At 50.5% G+C, this 17072-nt stretch overlaps 1 protein-coding gene across 2 annotated transcripts in view; it reads left to right on the top strand.

The window, feature by feature from the left end:
* Sdk1 (sidekick cell adhesion molecule 1) overlaps positions 1-17072 on the top strand; it is a 970126-nt gene that overhangs the window by 888988 nt on the left and 64066 nt on the right. For both annotated transcript variants that reach the window (XM_052754191.1, XM_052754192.1), the window contains 3 exons: positions 8143-8278; positions 9280-9339; positions 10573-10674. In XM_052754191.1, the coding sequence (XP_052610151.1) occupies positions 8143-8278; positions 9280-9339; positions 10573-10674 (298 nt within the window). The remainder of the gene's footprint in view (positions 1-8142; positions 8279-9279; positions 9340-10572; positions 10675-17072) is intronic.

Raw genomic sequence — 17072 nt, 5'->3', positions numbered from 1 at the left:
AGGGCTTGTTATTTTTTTACTGTCAATGGAGTTTCTGGTGAGATTCCTGGGAAACTGCAGGTTACATCTGAGAGGGGAGAAGGGCCTTAGGCAAATGTGTCTGAATTGATTCTCAGCTAGTGAAAGGCTTCAACCGGGCTCCAGGGTGAGGAACTCCTTTCTCTCCTCATGCCCATCATTTTCCCTGCCTTTCTATACTGCCTCCATTCCTACTGTGCCAAATTCTACTAGAAAATTAGTGTTTTATTTGTAGATGTGGCAGCTGGCCTGCCAATAATGAGGTACACATCTTTTCCACAGAGGCAGCCAGTGCTCCGGGCGGGGCGCATCATCCCCCCTGAATAAAGTTGCTATGGTGCCGAGTTGCTGCCGGTCCCAGCCGGTAACAGCACAGGTGTCAAGTGTCTTCCATGGCTGCTGGACAGCCTGTGAAGTGGCATGGAGCCGCACCAAAGGAACTTGGCATATGTGCTCATCAGCTGTGCCCTCCAGTGCCCAACAGAACAAACGGATTTCAAAAAGCCCAGAGCAAGAGGTGGCCAGTCCAGTGTATTGTAGAAATAAATGCCTGTCAACCAGCAGGCGATTGAAACACAATTAAAATTATGAGTAATTTAGGAAATCAGAGACTGGACCAAAGAAAGCAGAGCTACATCTAAATATAGATTCTCTTCCCCAGGAAGCGTCTCACCTGTAACTTTTTTTTTTTTTTAGCAATTTGCTGAAAAAAAAATATATATATATATACACATACATACATACATACACACACACATACATACATACAAACATGGGCTGTAATTTAAAGGCTGTGGCCCTCATCAATGCCCTCCCCACAGCGGACTGCTGGGCTTCAGGCCTCCTAGGGGGACAATCAGACTTCACCTTTAGCAGTGTCCTACGATTTGAATGTGCATTACTTTTGCAATGAGTTCTGCTCATCCCAGGGTGGACGCTTCTGAACTGAGGATGACAACATTGACTGTCCCCATGAGCCACTCTGTGCACTGATCCCACATGCCCTGACACCACAAGGTGGGTGTTTTGGTTGTTTTGCTCCTTGCTGTGACAGAACACCTTCTGGCTCACAGTTCTAGGGTGCTGCGGGTTGTGGTGGGATGGCATGACAACAGGGTCTTGGACACTAGGTTGCATTGTGTGCACTGTCAGGAAACAGAGAGAGGTGAATGCTGGGGCTCACCTTTGTATTCAGGACCCCGGCCCATGGAATAGTTCCACCCACATTTCTACCTCAGCACAGTCTAGAACCTTCCTCACAGGCATGCCCAGATACTTCCTAGCAAATGAAAGACCTGTTCCTTTTCCTTCTGTGAGTGTAATGGTGGCCAAGACAAAGGCCATGCAGCCTCAGCCATGGGCAGCTGAGAACCCAGGGTTTATTTTCTTTGCTCAAAGGGGCCATGGGCTGGGCTGACAGGAACATATGGGAAGGCAGTGAAGAGAGGCTGTGCCCGAGGGACAAATGAACACACTAGACAGAGTGGCGAGGTCTTCCCCAGAGGACAAAGCAGAGAGAAGGTCCAGCCTGGGCAAAGACTCAACTGTAAAGTTGCTGGCTGTCGTGGTATAAATATGGTATGTCCCCCAAACATCTAATGGATGGCCTGCTTGGTTCTGGACATGAGTAGCCAGTTATGGGACTTCAGGGAGCTAGCTGGATAAGGGATCTAACTTATCATTGATGGACCTGGAACTGGAAAAGACTGTTGGGAATGCCGTGTATGTGTGTGTGTGTGTGTGTGTGTGTGTGTGTGTGTGTGTGTGTGTGTGTGTGTGTGTACGCTTGTGTATGCCTGTGAATGCACATGGAGAGGCCAGAGGTGGACAGTGGGTGCCCTCTTCTATGGCTCTTCATGTTATTTATTTATTTAGAGACAGTTTCTCACTGAACTTGTGCCCCGGCCAGCAGGGTCTCAAAGGGGGGGGGCACCTGTGGGAGAGAATGAAAGGGACGGGGAGACATGAAGGAAGACAGCAAGACAGGGTTCTGATCAAGCTGCAAATTGTATTCTCCTCAGAAAGGCTTATATAGCATGGGAGGGGGAGGGGGGAGGAGGGAAGGGGTGCAGGACGTGCAGGACGTGCAGCTGAGGGGAGATGTGCAGGTCGTGAGGCTGCAGGATGTTGTGCTAGGTGATAAGGTCAGGGCCCATTGTTCTGTTGCTATGCTACCTGACCTACCTGACCAAGGAATGTTCTTTATCTTTGAGGGCATCTGGTTTAGGGCCTGTGGCTTGTTCTCTGGCCTAGCTAGTACTTTTCCATGGTTCATGTTCGGTCCCTGACCAACTTGGACTTACAGATACTGTAGCTATGGTGGCCAGCCAGCAAGCCCCACTGATGCTCTTGTGCAGCAAGTGTTCTTACCTACAGAGCATCTCCCCCACCTGGGGCAGGCATTTGAAGGGTGGCCTGCCTCTTTCTATGGGTCTCCTTCTGCTTCCTGTCCACCGTGAGGGGACCATGTGCTCCCCCGCCACACTCTGCTGGCCTCACCACAGGCCCAGAAACACTGGAGCCAAGTGGCCTGTGGACCAATGTCTCTGAACCCATACACCAAAACAACCCCCTCCTCCTTCCAAATTCCTCTCACAGGTGTTTATCACAGTGACAGAAAGACTGACAAACACATCACATGTTTAAATGCTGTGCTTGAAATGGAGGTGACCTGGGATTATGTGTGTCCCTAACCACTGGAACTTAGTCCCAGAGGGAACCCCTGCACCACTCTCCAAGACATGGGGATCAAAGGGATGTAAGCCGAGACCCCAGAGACCTTAGCGGTCCCTCTGAATTCGGATTCGAATCCTAGCTTCTCCTCATGTTCTCATGAGACCTTAGGTGAACGATTTGCTTCCCTGGATCCTAGGACCCTGTTGTAGCATGGGGCAATCATGGCTCTGTAGCCTACCTCCTGCCTGAGCCACAGAGGCTGATGGTAGAGGCCTGCTTCTCCCAAAGCAAGTCCCTCTCTCCAGTCAATTCTGCCAGCCCCACAGGGCACTTTCCTTCAGGGTCTTTCCCAGGGCACCTTTCTCCTGTGCAGTGAGTGGGTGGTGACGATCTGGTGTCTGATCATGACTGTGTCACCTGCATGGGGACAAAGGACTTTTGAAAAGCTGTTCTAGACTCTGAGTCTGCCACAGGGTTTTGGATAGGGGATGGGCAGAGGGAGGCAGAGTTAGGAAGGGCTTCTGGGTCCCTCTGAGCTTCTGCCCATACAGATGGCCAGTGTTGAGTGCTGTAGGGCTATGGGACTGAGCACAGGGCAGACAGAGCCTTGTGCTCTGGGACATGTCCTGAACTAAGAACTTTAAGCTTAGGGCTGGGAGAGCTGGGAGAACCAAGCGGGTGCCAGATCCTGCCAGTGAGCCTTCAAGGCATAGCCTGGGATTTGAAGCATATGAGGAGGCCACAGTGTCAGGATTTAAATCCAGAACCTGAATTGCCCATCCTTTTTGGACCCATGAGTCCCAGGGAACTACTTGGAAAGATTTCCAAGGCTGTCACTTAACTTCCACCATGATTCCAAACTGGAAGAATAAAAAGCAAACTAAACCCATTGCAAATGCTCCACACAGGCTGTCCTGGAGTCCCTGCAGACTCCCCAGACCCTGGATGGGTGATGTCCTGATGCAAATGCTCCACACAGGCTGTCCTGGAGTCCCTGCAGACTCCCCAGGTCCTCCCCACTTCCCCTGCTGTAACTGTCCCCAGCCTGTGCATCTTCTGCAGAGTTGGCCAGGCTTTAGCCACCTCCCCTCTGGTGTGATCTCAGACTGACAGAAAGGCTTTGAAGGTGACCCTTGAGGGGAGCTTTCGGACTGGCACTTGCAGAGCCCAGCAGCAAGCTTTCGATGTGCCCACTCACCCTCCCTTCTTGCTGATTTGAGTCAGCCCAGATCCCAGCAACAGGAACCCGCGCCATCTCATCTGCCTAGCCCGGGCCTTGCCATCCCACCTCCCCCCAGTGTGAGTAAAGACTGTGCGGGATCCTTCTGCATGACCACGTGGTATTATCTGAGCTGCAAGAGCAGGCTCCTGGTGTAGCAGTCAGAGCCACAGAACCGGGGACACGCATCTCCCTGGTTCTTTGTCAGGGGCCTAGGAAGGAAGGGGCAGAGCTGCCCCAGGGTCTTGGAAATACTTGCTGTCCCTTATCCACGCATTGCCACAGGACTGGTGCCCATGGTTCAGGGAACCATGAATGGCTGTTTAGTGGACTTAGAGAAGGCACTTTCCTGCCAAGTTCCCTGACTTAGGCTGTGGATCATTTTGGAAATCTACCATGTGGAAAACATCACAAAACCTAGACAAGTTCTGGGGCTGCACTTCTCAATCAGGCTGCCCACTCTAGGCAGAGGAGCACCATCTCTCCCATGGGATGTGTCATGGAGGACTCTTCTTCAGGGATGGCATATAAGCCATTTCTGTCAGTTCCCCTTGCTCTAGGCGCTAAAGTTTCCTCAGGAACCCCACAGTACTTTCTCACCCACCTCCATGGCTCTTTGCCATTCCTTGAACAGAAGATCTCATAGCCACAAGGAGATGCAGGCTGTTACTAATCCTCACGGTGCAGAGCTCAGAGACCCTCCATCTCTCCATGGCTCTGCCCTGGGCCCACAGGAACATGCAGAGGGCAGACAGGCCCAGGTATATAAGAAGCCACTGCATACCCTGTCTTCTGCCATGCCATCTCACCTCAGGAGGGGTCCAGTGTCACAGAGCCAGTTCCTTCCCTTAGGGGACCACATCTATGAAGCAACCTGCAGTCACAGGAAACAGAGGCACTGAGCCTTCGTGACCACTTAGGTGGCTGAGCAGCCAAGGACAGCATTATTCTTGCTTCAACACAAGGATGGATCCTTCGTCTTTTCCTGTAGCTGTTAGGAGACACACAGAGAAATGCCTCTCGCTCTCAGAAAGTGCTGGCTTCCCACCTTAACAAGGTGTTAAAAAATGGGGCAATGGCTCGGTAAAATGCTTGCCTTACAGGCCTGAGGACCTAAGCTCCATCCCCGGGACCCATGAGAGAAGCCAGGCCTGGTACCATGAGTTTAAAACCCCAGCACTGGAGAGGCAAAAACAGGCAGATCCTTGGGACTCACTGGCCAGCACAGCCTGCTTGGCAAGCTCCAGGCCAGTAAGAGACCCTGCCTCAAAAACAACAGGGTAGACATCTGAAGAACAGCCAGCATTCTTCTGTCCTCCACATGTATATATGCACACTTACAGCACCTGCATGCACACCAACAGCTCATATGCATGTACACACACACACACACACACACACACACACACACACAATGTGGTAACAGTAAGGTTGGATCAATAGCACTTTGAAATTCAAATCTGGCTGGGTTGCCTATATTTTTGTTGCCTAACCCTGACCACCCTAAGAGGAGATAAGCAAAAACCAAAATAAACTCACCCGACACCCCAAACCCTGAGCTGTGGCTCGTTGCTCTGACCTGGTTGTCTGGGGCCTAATGAAGCCAGCTGTAGAGCCCTACCCCCACCCCCCAACACATGCTACCAGCAATGCTCAGGAAGGGTCAGAGGGGACAGGGAAGGTCTCTTCTGAAGTAACTGCCCAGCTCTACTGAGACCCAGTTTCCCACTATTTGAGGTGAAAACTGAGGTGGAAGCATTCCCTGCTGTGGCCCAGGGTGTGTGGTGGAAGTCCTGGGATGGGGCCCCAGCTCTGGCTGGTGCTGGGAGCCCCCTAAGCACTTGGACAACAGGCCATTGTGACCCAGCAAACCTCCCAGGCATCTGGTTACACACCTCCACTTCTGTTGGGCAGCTGTGTACTGTGCACCATCACTGCATCTGAGACCCAGAAAGCAGGGTGGCCAGGAGCTGCTGACCAGTCGTTGTGGCAGATCTGGGGCCCCTCTAGATAGTAGATTCACAGATGCTGTTTCCAACAGCGTCTTCACCACTCCCGACTTGTGTGTGTGCGTGTGTGTGTGTGTGTGTGTGTGTGTGTGTGTGTGTGTGTGTGTGTGTGTGTATGCTTGTCAGCCATGTCACCACATGTGTTCCTGGCTTCCCAAGCCCCTCACCTTGTAGTTTAGAGAGCAGAGTGACCAAGCAGCGAGTGCTGGGTTTCTGGGGCCTAGAAAGGCAACTGTAGACCCTCTGGTCTCTGGGTCCATGTCACAGCCACAGATTGGTTCTGGAGGCCGGAAGTCCCAAGGCCAGATGACAACAGGACTCTTCTCCCTCCAGGAAAGGCACTGTACTGGAGTCCCCCAGTGTCTTCTGGCTGATGGTGGCCATTTGTGTCCCTTAGCTTATAAACATAGCACTCTAATCTGCCTCTCCATACTCACTGGGCATTCTTTCTATGTGCCCACAAGTCCAAATGTCCCTCCTCTTACAAGGATACCAGCTGTTGGACTAAGTCCTTCCCAAATCCAGTGTGATTTCCCCTCAACTAGTTCTAGCTATCTGGAAAAAAACAAAAACTAAAACAAAAAATGATGGTATAGTTTGAGGCTGCTTCCCTAGTCCCCTTACTGTTTCTAGGTTCACCCCACAGAGAGACACTCCCTCCCCATCTGTGCCTGCACCTCACTCTCCAGCCTCACCTCAAGGAGTTAAGCTAGACCCAGGATAAGAACTCATGTCTTCATGTATCAGTTAGGGTTCTCTAAAAGAACAAAACATAAATGAATATTATTGGAGCGGCATACAGGCTATGGGTAGTCCACAATGGCTGTCTCCCAACAGAAATGCCAAGAATCCAATTGTTCAGTCCACAAGCCTGGATGTCTCAGCAGCCTTGATCTATTGCTGGAATCCTGGAGGATTCCTAGAGAACTGCTGGTCTTCAGTCTGTGCTGGAATCCTGAAGAAGTCAGTTCTAACAGCAGCGAAGGAACGCCTCAGCAGCAGGATAGATGAACTTGCCAACAAGAGTGAAAACGAGCAGGCAAAAAGCTTCCTTCTTCGTGTCCCTGATTCATATGGGCTGCTGCCAGAAGCTGTGACCCAGATTTAGGATGGGTCTTCCCACCTCAAATGATCCAATCAATAAAATCGTTCAGACATGCGTGACTACTTGGGTTTTAGTTGATTCCAGACGTAATCAAGTTGGCAATCAAGATAGCAGCCATCATACCACATACAAGGTGTGAGCAGAGCTCCACAACTGGCTCTGAATCTGGGATGGTTCATCCTTTCCCTTTAATAGTCTCAAATCTTTCCTGTGTGTGTGTGTGTGTGTGTGTGTGTGTGTGTGTGTGTGTGTTGCACACATGAGTGCAGGTATCCATGCACATATACACATTGAGGCCAGAGGATAACCTCAGGTGTTCCTTAGTAGATGTTCACACTGATATTTGAGAGCAGGCCTCTCACTGGCCTGGAAGTCACAAGTAGACTAGGCTAGCCCCCTGGAATGCCCTGTCTCCTCCTCTCCAGTGCAGGATCACAAGCACGTACCACCCTGCCCAGCTTTTTATGTGGGTTTTGGGAATTGAACTCAAGTCCAAGGGCTTGCAAGGCGGGCACTTTGCCAACTTACACGTCTCTCCCTTTGTTTTAACAAGGACCGTAGGCTTAGAGCCTACATGGCCTGATGAACTGAGTTCAAACCCTAGAACCCACGTGGTAGAAGAAGAAAATCAACTCCTGGAAATTGTCCTCTGACCTCCACATCCATACCATGGCTCACGTGTGTGCATTCATGACTGCACACATGAGTGCATGTGTGTGTGTGTATACACACACACATAATAATCATCAAAATAAAATAAAATATATGTAAAAACGATTTGTAAAAGTAACCACCGGGCTGAAGAGATGGCTCAGAGGTTAAGAGCACTGGCTGTTCTTCCAGAGGTCCTGAGTTCAATTCCCAGCAACCATATAGTGGCTTACAACCATCTGTAATGAGATCTGGTGCCCTCTTCTGGCCTGCAAGCATGCATGTAGGCAGAACACTGTATACATAATAAAAAAATAAATCATAAAAAAAAAAAAAGAACCATGGCCTTGAAATAGTGACTCTTCATGGTGGGCTAATTATACCCGAGTGGAGGTTACTAAGCCTTCTTTACATATTGACTCCGATAATATCCCCAAATGGCTAAGTGTGCCATGTCTTTGCAGCCTCCCCGGGATGAGAGCCTGAATGGCCTTCTGCAGGGCTACAGGATCTACTACCGCGAGCTGGAGTCTGAGACTGGCATGGGCCCCGAGGCCAAGACACTCAAGAGTCCCTCTGCCTTACGTGCTGAACTCACAGGTGAGCTTTACACATCTGTCTGCTCCTTGGAAGGCATGCTGGGAAATACTATAGAGGAGCCAGCACAGTGAGGGAGCAGACAGTGTAGTGTGAAGCCAGTAGGGCACAGATGGAGGCGGTGGACCCGGAAGCTGAATTGAGAGAGAAGGGGCCAGCTCTGCGGGGACACATTGTGTGGAAAATGGCTATGCGTCGGTACCTCCTGATCTTGCTGAGCCTGGATCCCACCACAGCCAGAGGCAGCTTAACTTCAGAAGACCCTACCTCTCTACCCACCCACCCCCCGGAAGGAAATTGTCCCTAAATAGTGTCATGGAAAATTCCCCTTTTGTTAGGCATGGTGGCACATGCCTTTAATCCCAGCACTCAGGAGGCAAAGGCAGGCTGATCTCTATGACGAGGGACAGACAGGCCAGGAGAACAGCTGGGCAGCACTTCCTACCTAGTTCACCCCCATCAGGCCAGCAAGCGACCTAAAGTCCAGTCATCCAGTGTGCAACAGGGTGCCTGCTCCACCCCACCCTTTCCGCCAGGGTCACACATGCAACTGTAGACAAGCTTGTCCCTGGTGGCTTGTAGCTTGATGAACACTTGATGGGTGACTTCCTCATCCCCTTCAGACCAGAGTCCCACAGCTTGCAAACATCCGTCAGCTAGATAAACCTGCCTACCAGAAAGGCCTGGAGGAAAGAAAAAAAAAGCGTGTCTGTGTCTTTACTGTTGTCCCCTACACTGCTGCCAACGCCCTCATATTCGCTTCCTTCTATCAAAGGGCCAGCCCACCACCACCGGTCTCAGGCTGGTGTGTCTTGCTTGATGTGTTAGGTAGACATGTGGTAACTCCCAGGAGCTAATGAGAAGCCTACAGTCTACAGTACCCAGGGAACTGTGGAAATCAGCACAGCATCCCATCCAGCTTACAGTGTGCCTCATGTCCACCCCACACACGGTTTGCAGGCACAGTGTCCCTCTGTACTAACTGCCTTCCTTACCCCTTGTAGCCCAAAGCAGCTTCAAGACTGTGAACAGTAGCTCCACGTTAACGACGTATGAATTAACACGTAAGTGCACAGCACCTCGGGCCCCTGGGACTGTGTGCAGTGGAGATGCCCATCCCTCTCTCCAAGCCAAACCATCCTGGATTCGTGGCTCTAACTACTGGAGTTCCCCTCTTGATGGTTGTGTCTCAGCATGCCCACATATCAGGGAAACTTCTAGAGACTGAGGCTGGTGGGGTTCCCAATAGTGCCATCTAGCACCCCAACTGGCTGGTACAGAAGGGAAAGTCAGACAAGGCAAGATCTCTCCTGTGACTCTCTTTGCTCTCCCTCTCTCTCTCTCTCTCTCTCTCTCTCTCTCTCTCTCTCTCTCTCTCTCTCCCTCTGTCTGTCCCTGTCTCTGTCTGTGTATCTGTCTCTGTCTCTCTGTCTCTGTCTCTCTGTCTCTGTCTCTCTCTCTGTCTCTGTCTCTGTCTCTCTCTGTCTCTCTCTCTCTCTCTCTCTCTCTCTCTCTCTCTCTCTCTCTCTCTCTCTCTCTCTCATAGTTATAGTGAAATATACAGGCCAAAATGTTTGCCATCCTAACCATATATTTTCAATTTATGGGTATTTTGCCCACATGTATGTCTGTGTACCATGTATGTGCCTGGTGCTCAAGAAGGCCAGAAGAGGGCATTGGATCTCCTGGAACGGGAGTCACAGGTGGTTGTGAACCTTATGTGGGTGTTAGGAATCAAACCCAGATCCTCAGCAAGTGCTCTTAACTGCTGAGTCAGCCCCCATCTTAACGCTTTTAAAGGCAGTGGTCTACTTTCTTTCTCTCTGAACTAAAACCCTCTACATTGAATACTGACCACGGGGACTGGTTTTGTAGCTCAGTTGGTAGAGAAATGCTTGCCTAGCATGGAGAAGCCCTGGGTTCTATTCCCAGCATGGCATAAACCAGGCGTGGCCGTGCACACCTGCAAACCCAGCACTTGGAAAGTAGAGGCAGGAGGATGAGGAGTTTGTAAGTACCTGGGTCTTTATCTGGTGCCTGTCTCCAGGAGAGCTGCTGCATAAAGGCAGGTCAGGTCCTGGATGCTTTGCTGCCCTTTACCTGGGCACAGGTGGGAGGAGTCATCTCATTTGATTGACAGCAGCATCAGGAGGCAGGATGGAGGCATTTCCTAGTCCTTCAGAGAACAGGTTGCTCTTCTCCCTGGGGTCTGCATGGCCTGGGTGTGGTCCACAGAGGAGATCTAAGAACAAAAGCTGGTCCAGCTGTAGGCTGACCCTGTGTGTTTGACCTCGCAGATCTGAAGAAGTACCGACGCTATGAAGTCATCATGACCGCCTATAACATCATCGGCGAGAGCCCGGCCAGTGTACCCGTGGAGGTCTTCGTCGGTGAGGCTGGTAAGCTCCGAGCCTGTCCCTCAGCTCACAGCTGGACAAGGGCTGCAACAATCAATCAGATAGCTGCAGGAAACATAGAGACTCGCTTCATAATGAGAACACTGGAGACTCAAGAAGAATGATTTCTTTTGGGTCCCAGTTTCCATCCATTAAGATAGAGCGGCTTCTTGGAGGAGGTGAACGAGCTGGCCTACATCACAGGCTTCCTCCTCCTTCCTGGGTGTTCTGTCAGGTAGCCCAGCCTGCAGCATGGTGCTGGCTGCATCTCTCCGCCCTTGCATACAAACCCAGAGGCAGCTTTACTCTTCTAGGAAATTCTCAATCTCATCAAGCTGACACAGTATCAGTCACTTTTCTTGTTACTAAGACAAACACCTGACCCAAAGAACTCACTAGAGTGTGTGTTTATTTTCTCGTGGCTGTGACATAAACAACTGAAGAAAAGAAGGGCTGATGTGTTTGAGGGTGCAGTTTGTCATGGTGGGGGAGGCTCAGCTGAGGCAGGAGCGGGGCAGCTGCTCACAGCATCCACAGTCAGGAAGCAGAGAGAGATGCATGCTGGTGCTCAGATTACTTTCTTCTTATTCAATCCAGAACCCAGCCCATGGAATGGGGTCATCCATATTTAGGAAGGTCTTCCCACTTCACTTAGTCTAATTGACAATTAGAGTTGACGATATTTACCATCATAGGAAGGAAGGATTTATTGTGGCTATACTTCAGTCCATCATGATGGGGAAGGCATGGTGGCCGAGGTGGCTCATGGCTTTGTCAGCAGGAACACAAGTTGGCCCATTGCATTTGTATCCAGGAAACTGGGCACTTGCTTTGAACCAAGGTCAAGCTATAACCCATACAGTCCATCCTCTAGCAACCCACTTCTTCTAGGTAGGCCCTGTCTCCAAACGGTTCCATGGCCTCCCAAACAGCATGCCCAAATGGGGATGAGGTGTTCAAACAAATGTGAGCATATTGAACCACCAGAGCAGTCAGGATTGACCCCGCAATGCCCTCCCTGCTTTGGGATGCTGACCTTGTCATTTGATGGACTTGATGGACACACTGCCAGCAAGGTCTCCTGTGCTATCCTTGCTCTCGACACACACGGGCACACCCATCCTTTCTGAAGGCTTCAGCTATGAGGTTCTCCAGAGGGGACTGTTGGAGTCAGAGTTCCCCTAGAGGAACAGAACCCAGAGACAGAATATGTACCTTTTAAGAGGTTTATTTTTTTTAGATTGGCTTACACGACATGGGCTGGGTAGTCCAACAGTGGCCATCTGCATGCTGAGAATCTGTCAGCTGCTCAGTCTATAAGGCTGAATGCCCTAGCAGTCCCCATCCATGGGCAAATGCCTGGGGGATCCCCAGAAAGCTGCTGTTTCTTCGTGCATATTGGAAGGTTAAAGAAGCTGAGTTCTGTTGTGGCAGCAGCAACGGCAGAGAGACAGATGCATTTGCCAGCAAGGGGCAAAGGCAGGCAGGGGGAAACAGCAGCTGTTCCCTCAGGCTACAGCCAGAAGGTGCTACCCACTCTGAAAGACAGTCTACCATGCTCTACTAATACTTCCTGGAAATGCTTTCACAAACTTCCCAGAGGCGGCTCTGAGTTGATGCCATATCCAACCAAGCTCAGCCATCACAAGGGCCTTGTGGGACTGGGAGAAAACTTGCCTAGGCCAGACCGTGTGGTCAGAGGAGCAGCTGTACCATCATCCCCTTTTCTGATGAGGAAAACAGGCCGGCTAGAGCAGACAGGTCATCTACCCGAGTTTAGACAGTAGACAGGTCCAACTGATCCAAAGATGGCCTTCCCACTCTCCTCAGCTCAAGCCAGGCCACCAGTGATTGTTAATCTCGATTGTCCTCTTGACAGGATCTAGAACTGCCTAGGAGACACACCTCTGGCCATATCTGTGAGGGAGTGTCTAGATTAGGTTGATTGAGGTGCAAAGACCTGCCCTAAGTGTGGGCAGCACTATCCCATGGGCTGGGGTCCTGGACTGAACAAAAAGGAGAAAGCGAGCTAAGCCCCAGCATCCATCTCTCTCTGCTTCCTGACTGAGGATGCCACGTGCTGCCAGCGGCCTCCTGCTCCTGCTGCCATGACTTCATGGCCATGATGGACTGTGCACCCTCAGACTGTGAGCCACAATCAACCCTTCCACCTTCAACTGCTTTCGCCTGGTATTATACATCAGCCCTGTGTGGCTGAGGCACAGCCCCCATGAAGGACTCCACATCCCAGCCCCCCACCCCTCTCTTGGAGTTGCTAAGATTTTATCACTACCTATGCCTGTCCATGCACAGTGAATTTAGTGTCCCCAGAAGTCCCACCATGCCAGAGGCGGCTCTTCTGCACCTCCAATAATGCACAGAAGTCCCACATTCCAACTCGCTTCCCTTTGGTCCACATCTTATCCTGGGGAGAATTCTCTGGAAGGAGGAAGTAGTGAGCCAGTGAAGCATCGCTTCCAGTCAGTCATCGCAGGTCTCCCTGCTCCTCACAGCCAGTCCCCTGTCTGTAGTGATCTGGCTCACGCTCATGTATATGTGTGTGTGTGTGTGTGTGTGTGTGTGTGTGTGTGTGTGTGTGTGTGTGTACATGAGTGTAAGTGCACACCTACAACAGCATAGGTGTGGAGGTCAGAAAACAACCAGTGAGTCAGTTTTCTCCTTCCATCGTGTGACTCCCAGGAATTGAACTCGGGTCATCAGGCTCACCAGCAAGCAGCTTTACCTGCTGAGCCATCTCATCCACTCATCCCTCTTACAACCACCCTCTGAGCATCACATGCAAGTCACCCTGAAGTGCTCAGAGGTTGCTATGGAAACAGACCCAGCTGTGCTTTTGTAAGTGAGCTTGTGAGTCTGAGTGATGACCCTGCCTTTTTCTGGCTGTGTGACCTTGAGGATATTACTCAACCACTCTGAACTCTAGCCTTTGAGCACTGTGATACAGTATGGAAATCTGTGAGCCACAATGAAGAAACTCAGGTTCATCTCCCAGCAAGGCTCCCAGCCCATCTGTCCATGGAATGAATCTGTAGAATGTGTCTGGCTTGGCATACGCCCTCTTCATGTTTACTGAGCATGCAGGAAGCTCCTTTCTGAGTTGCCTGAGGCGTCTGGTCAGCTATGGGATGGGGCTTGGAGAGCGAGTGTTCTCTCTGGGTCTCCTCTTGATCAAATGTGTACTGTTTACCTCTGTGAGCCTCAGGGAGCAGGTTGTTTGTAGATGCTTTTCACAGAGATCTGTGTGTGAGCGCCAGTTATGAACTGGAAAGAAAAATGAGTCTGTCAAGATTCAGTTCATAGAAGGCAGAAGCCAGCTCCACCTGCTCCAAACAAGACTTTGGCGGGAGAGTCCTATCCATGATACTTGCATTGCTCAATTCTGTGATAGGGAAACACTTATTTATTTATTTGAGACAGCATCATTTAGCCCAGCCTGGCCTGGAACTCACTGTGTACCTGAGGATGGATGACCTTGACCTCCAGATCCCCCAGGCTCCACCTCCTAAGTGCTGGCATCATAGGCACGCACCATCGAGTCTGGCCCATGCCATGCCAGGGATGGAACCCAGGGCCTGCTCCTTGCTTGGTAAGCACTCTGTGCCATTAAGATCTATAGTGGAGCTTGGCGCTCAGCAGAAATTGAGCTTCTTTGAGATGGTTTGAAAGGCAGTTTCCTACCCCGACCCCTGACTCCCAATCCCTGGCTCTGGACTCTCAACCCCACCAACCCATCAACAGGGTCTCACCTTGTTATGAGTATCAGTTGCTACTGAATTCTTACACATGGACCAGCTTTCCTTGGTTCTCAGGTATCTCTGCTAGCTGCCTGGCTCCTTTGTGTCCCATCATCACACATCATCACACATGGCTCATACTTAGCAACTCTGCTCATGTTCTTGGTTTCCAAAATTTCACAGCCATTTTATAAGTCAGACAGTCACTTTAGCAAGTGCAAAAAATATTTAAAAAAAAAGAAAGAAAGAAAAAGAAAAGGGTAAATTCTGGGATTCTGATGGAAAGTGATTAAATGACAAATTGATTTGGGGATTCCCATTGCTTTCCTCCTGTCCCTTTCTCCGCTCAGGAATTGGCTGGAGTCTCTTCACATCCTGTGGTGGGGATGGCAGTGTCCTCCATACAGACTGCTTATATAGTCACTGCCAGCAGGTTTTCCTGAAGTTATTACAAAGAGGCTGAGGCGACATATCTCTGCCCTGCTCATCGCTGCTAATAGCCTGAGGCAGAGGCTCATGTCCTTGCAGACATGCAGTCAATCTTAGTCTAGCAAGAAGAGCCACCCTGCGGCTAGGGCATAGCTTAGGTAGAGCACATGCTTAGAATATCTAAGGCTCTGGGGTCTATCCCCAACACCGTAAAAAGCAGGGGCTGGGGAGAGGGCTCAGTGGGTAAAGGGCTTTCAGAGCGAGCATAGGACCCAAGTTCTGTCCCCAGAACACATGCAAACAAACAATGAAAAAAAGTTTGACATTGTGGCATGTGCTCTAATCCCAGCACTGGGGAGGCAGAGATAGGCAGGTCCTTAAGGCTCAGTGGCCAGCCAGCCATGGCCCGGGAGAGACCCTGTCTCAAAAACAAGGCAGACAGTGCCTGAGGAACAACACTAAAGGTTGACCTCTGACCTACACACCTCTCTCTCTCTCTCTCCCTCTCTCTCTCTCTCTCTCTCTCTCTCTCTCTCTCTCTCTCTCTCTCTCTCTCTCTCTGTGTGTGTGTGTGTGTGTGTGTGTGCATACAAGGAACAGCCTTTTAATTTCTCCAGAAAAGAGCTAGGGGTTGCCCTCCTCCACTCAATGGAGACCCAATACTAAGTGCCCACTAGCAGCTGAAGGGCCAGAACTTTGGTCTTTGGCTCCACGAATTTTCCCAGGAGAACAGAGACGATACACACTTGGTGCTCACAGTCCCTCAGGCTCAGTGGGGTTCCATGACTTTTGAAGTCCACAAAGCTCTGGAAGACAGGGCAGTACCTCGAAACCACGACTCCACTGTCCCCTCAAAGCTGTGGCTTTCAAAAGTTATTTCATTTCAAATTGTATTTTGTGTATGGAGGGTGCACAGGTGCCACAGAATGCTGGCGGGGGTCAGAGAACAACTTTGCCGAGTCGGTTCCCTCCTTCCGCTAGGTGGGTCCCAGAGGTCATACTCAGGTCATTAGGTGTGACTGCAAGAGCCTTAACTAACTGCTGAGCCATCCCACTCACCAGTCCATCACTACATTTATTTATTAGCTTTTAGTTCCATGTCTTTGTGTGCGTTGCTGTGTGAATTTGCGCACATGAGTGCAGTGCTTATGGAGGCCAGAAGAGGGCATCGGGTCCCCCAGAGCTGGAGTTGTAGGCAGTTATGAACTACCTGGTGTGGATGGTGGAACGGAGGAGCTTGGGTCCTCTGCAAGAGCAATAGATGTTCCTAACCACTGAGCTACTTTTCCTGCCCCAGCGCCACATAAATTGGGTGTGACGATGTCCTCCTGCAATCCCCTCATCTGGGAAGTGGACACAGGAGGATCAGGAGTTGAGAGTCATCCTCAGCTCCATAGCGGATTTGAGGCCAGCCTGGGCTACACAAAGTCCTTAAATGACAGGAAAAAAAAATCTTACTATAGAATGTGGGTTTTACCTTTCCTGTAATCCTACAGGTTTTTAATTACTGCTGGTTGAAAAGAGAGAAAAGGAACTACACTTCTAGCTGTTTCAGCTCCCTCTAGTGACACATTAAACCAGTCCTGGAGCCCATTAAGTGAAATTAAAAGGATTCAGAACTGTGCTAGTCAGAATATGTGTTTATAATGAAGAGAGTGGCAGCCGCTCAGGGGTAATTAATGCAGTCGCCATGCTTCCCAGGGCTTCTCGATCCCATCAGGTTCACAGTGCCTGGGTAACCTTTAACCCAGCACACTGTAGTGACATCACAGGTACCCCAGGTATCCCAGCAGCCAGCCAGTCTGCCCATGCTGTATGCAGGGCTGTATGTAGACAAGATGAGGTCTTGCGTCAAGTCTATGAAATGAGTATCCCATGAGAGACCCCAACCCTATAGACACCTCAGAGGGAACTATACTCTCCATGATATACTGGAGGCGCTAATCTCAGAAGGAAGCAAGCTGAGCATTGTCATGAGTCTGGGGCAGAGTGTTTAGGGACATCTAGCAGAGAAGGAAGGTTGAGACTATGAAATGGGGTCGTAGTGTTCCCAGAGCTCAGCTTTCATGCACAGAGGAAGACATGGCCCTAGAAGAGGGGAGAAGAAAGGAAGATGGCACTCTACTCCTGAGCCACACCTCAGCCCCTCACTGGGGGATTCTAGGCAGGTGCTCTACCACTGAGCCACACCCCAGCCCCTCACTGGGGGATTCTAGG

The sequence above is a fragment of the Peromyscus californicus genome, unplaced genomic scaffold (assembly GCF_007827085.1).
Source record: "Peromyscus californicus insignis strain IS unplaced genomic scaffold, ASM782708v3 Scaffold_2__1_contigs__length_46816999, whole genome shotgun sequence".
Taxonomy (NCBI): Eukaryota; Metazoa; Chordata; class Mammalia; order Rodentia; family Cricetidae; genus Peromyscus; species Peromyscus californicus.
Note: the sequence above shows the minus strand (reverse complement) of the source record. Positions and strands in the feature narration are given on the sequence as shown.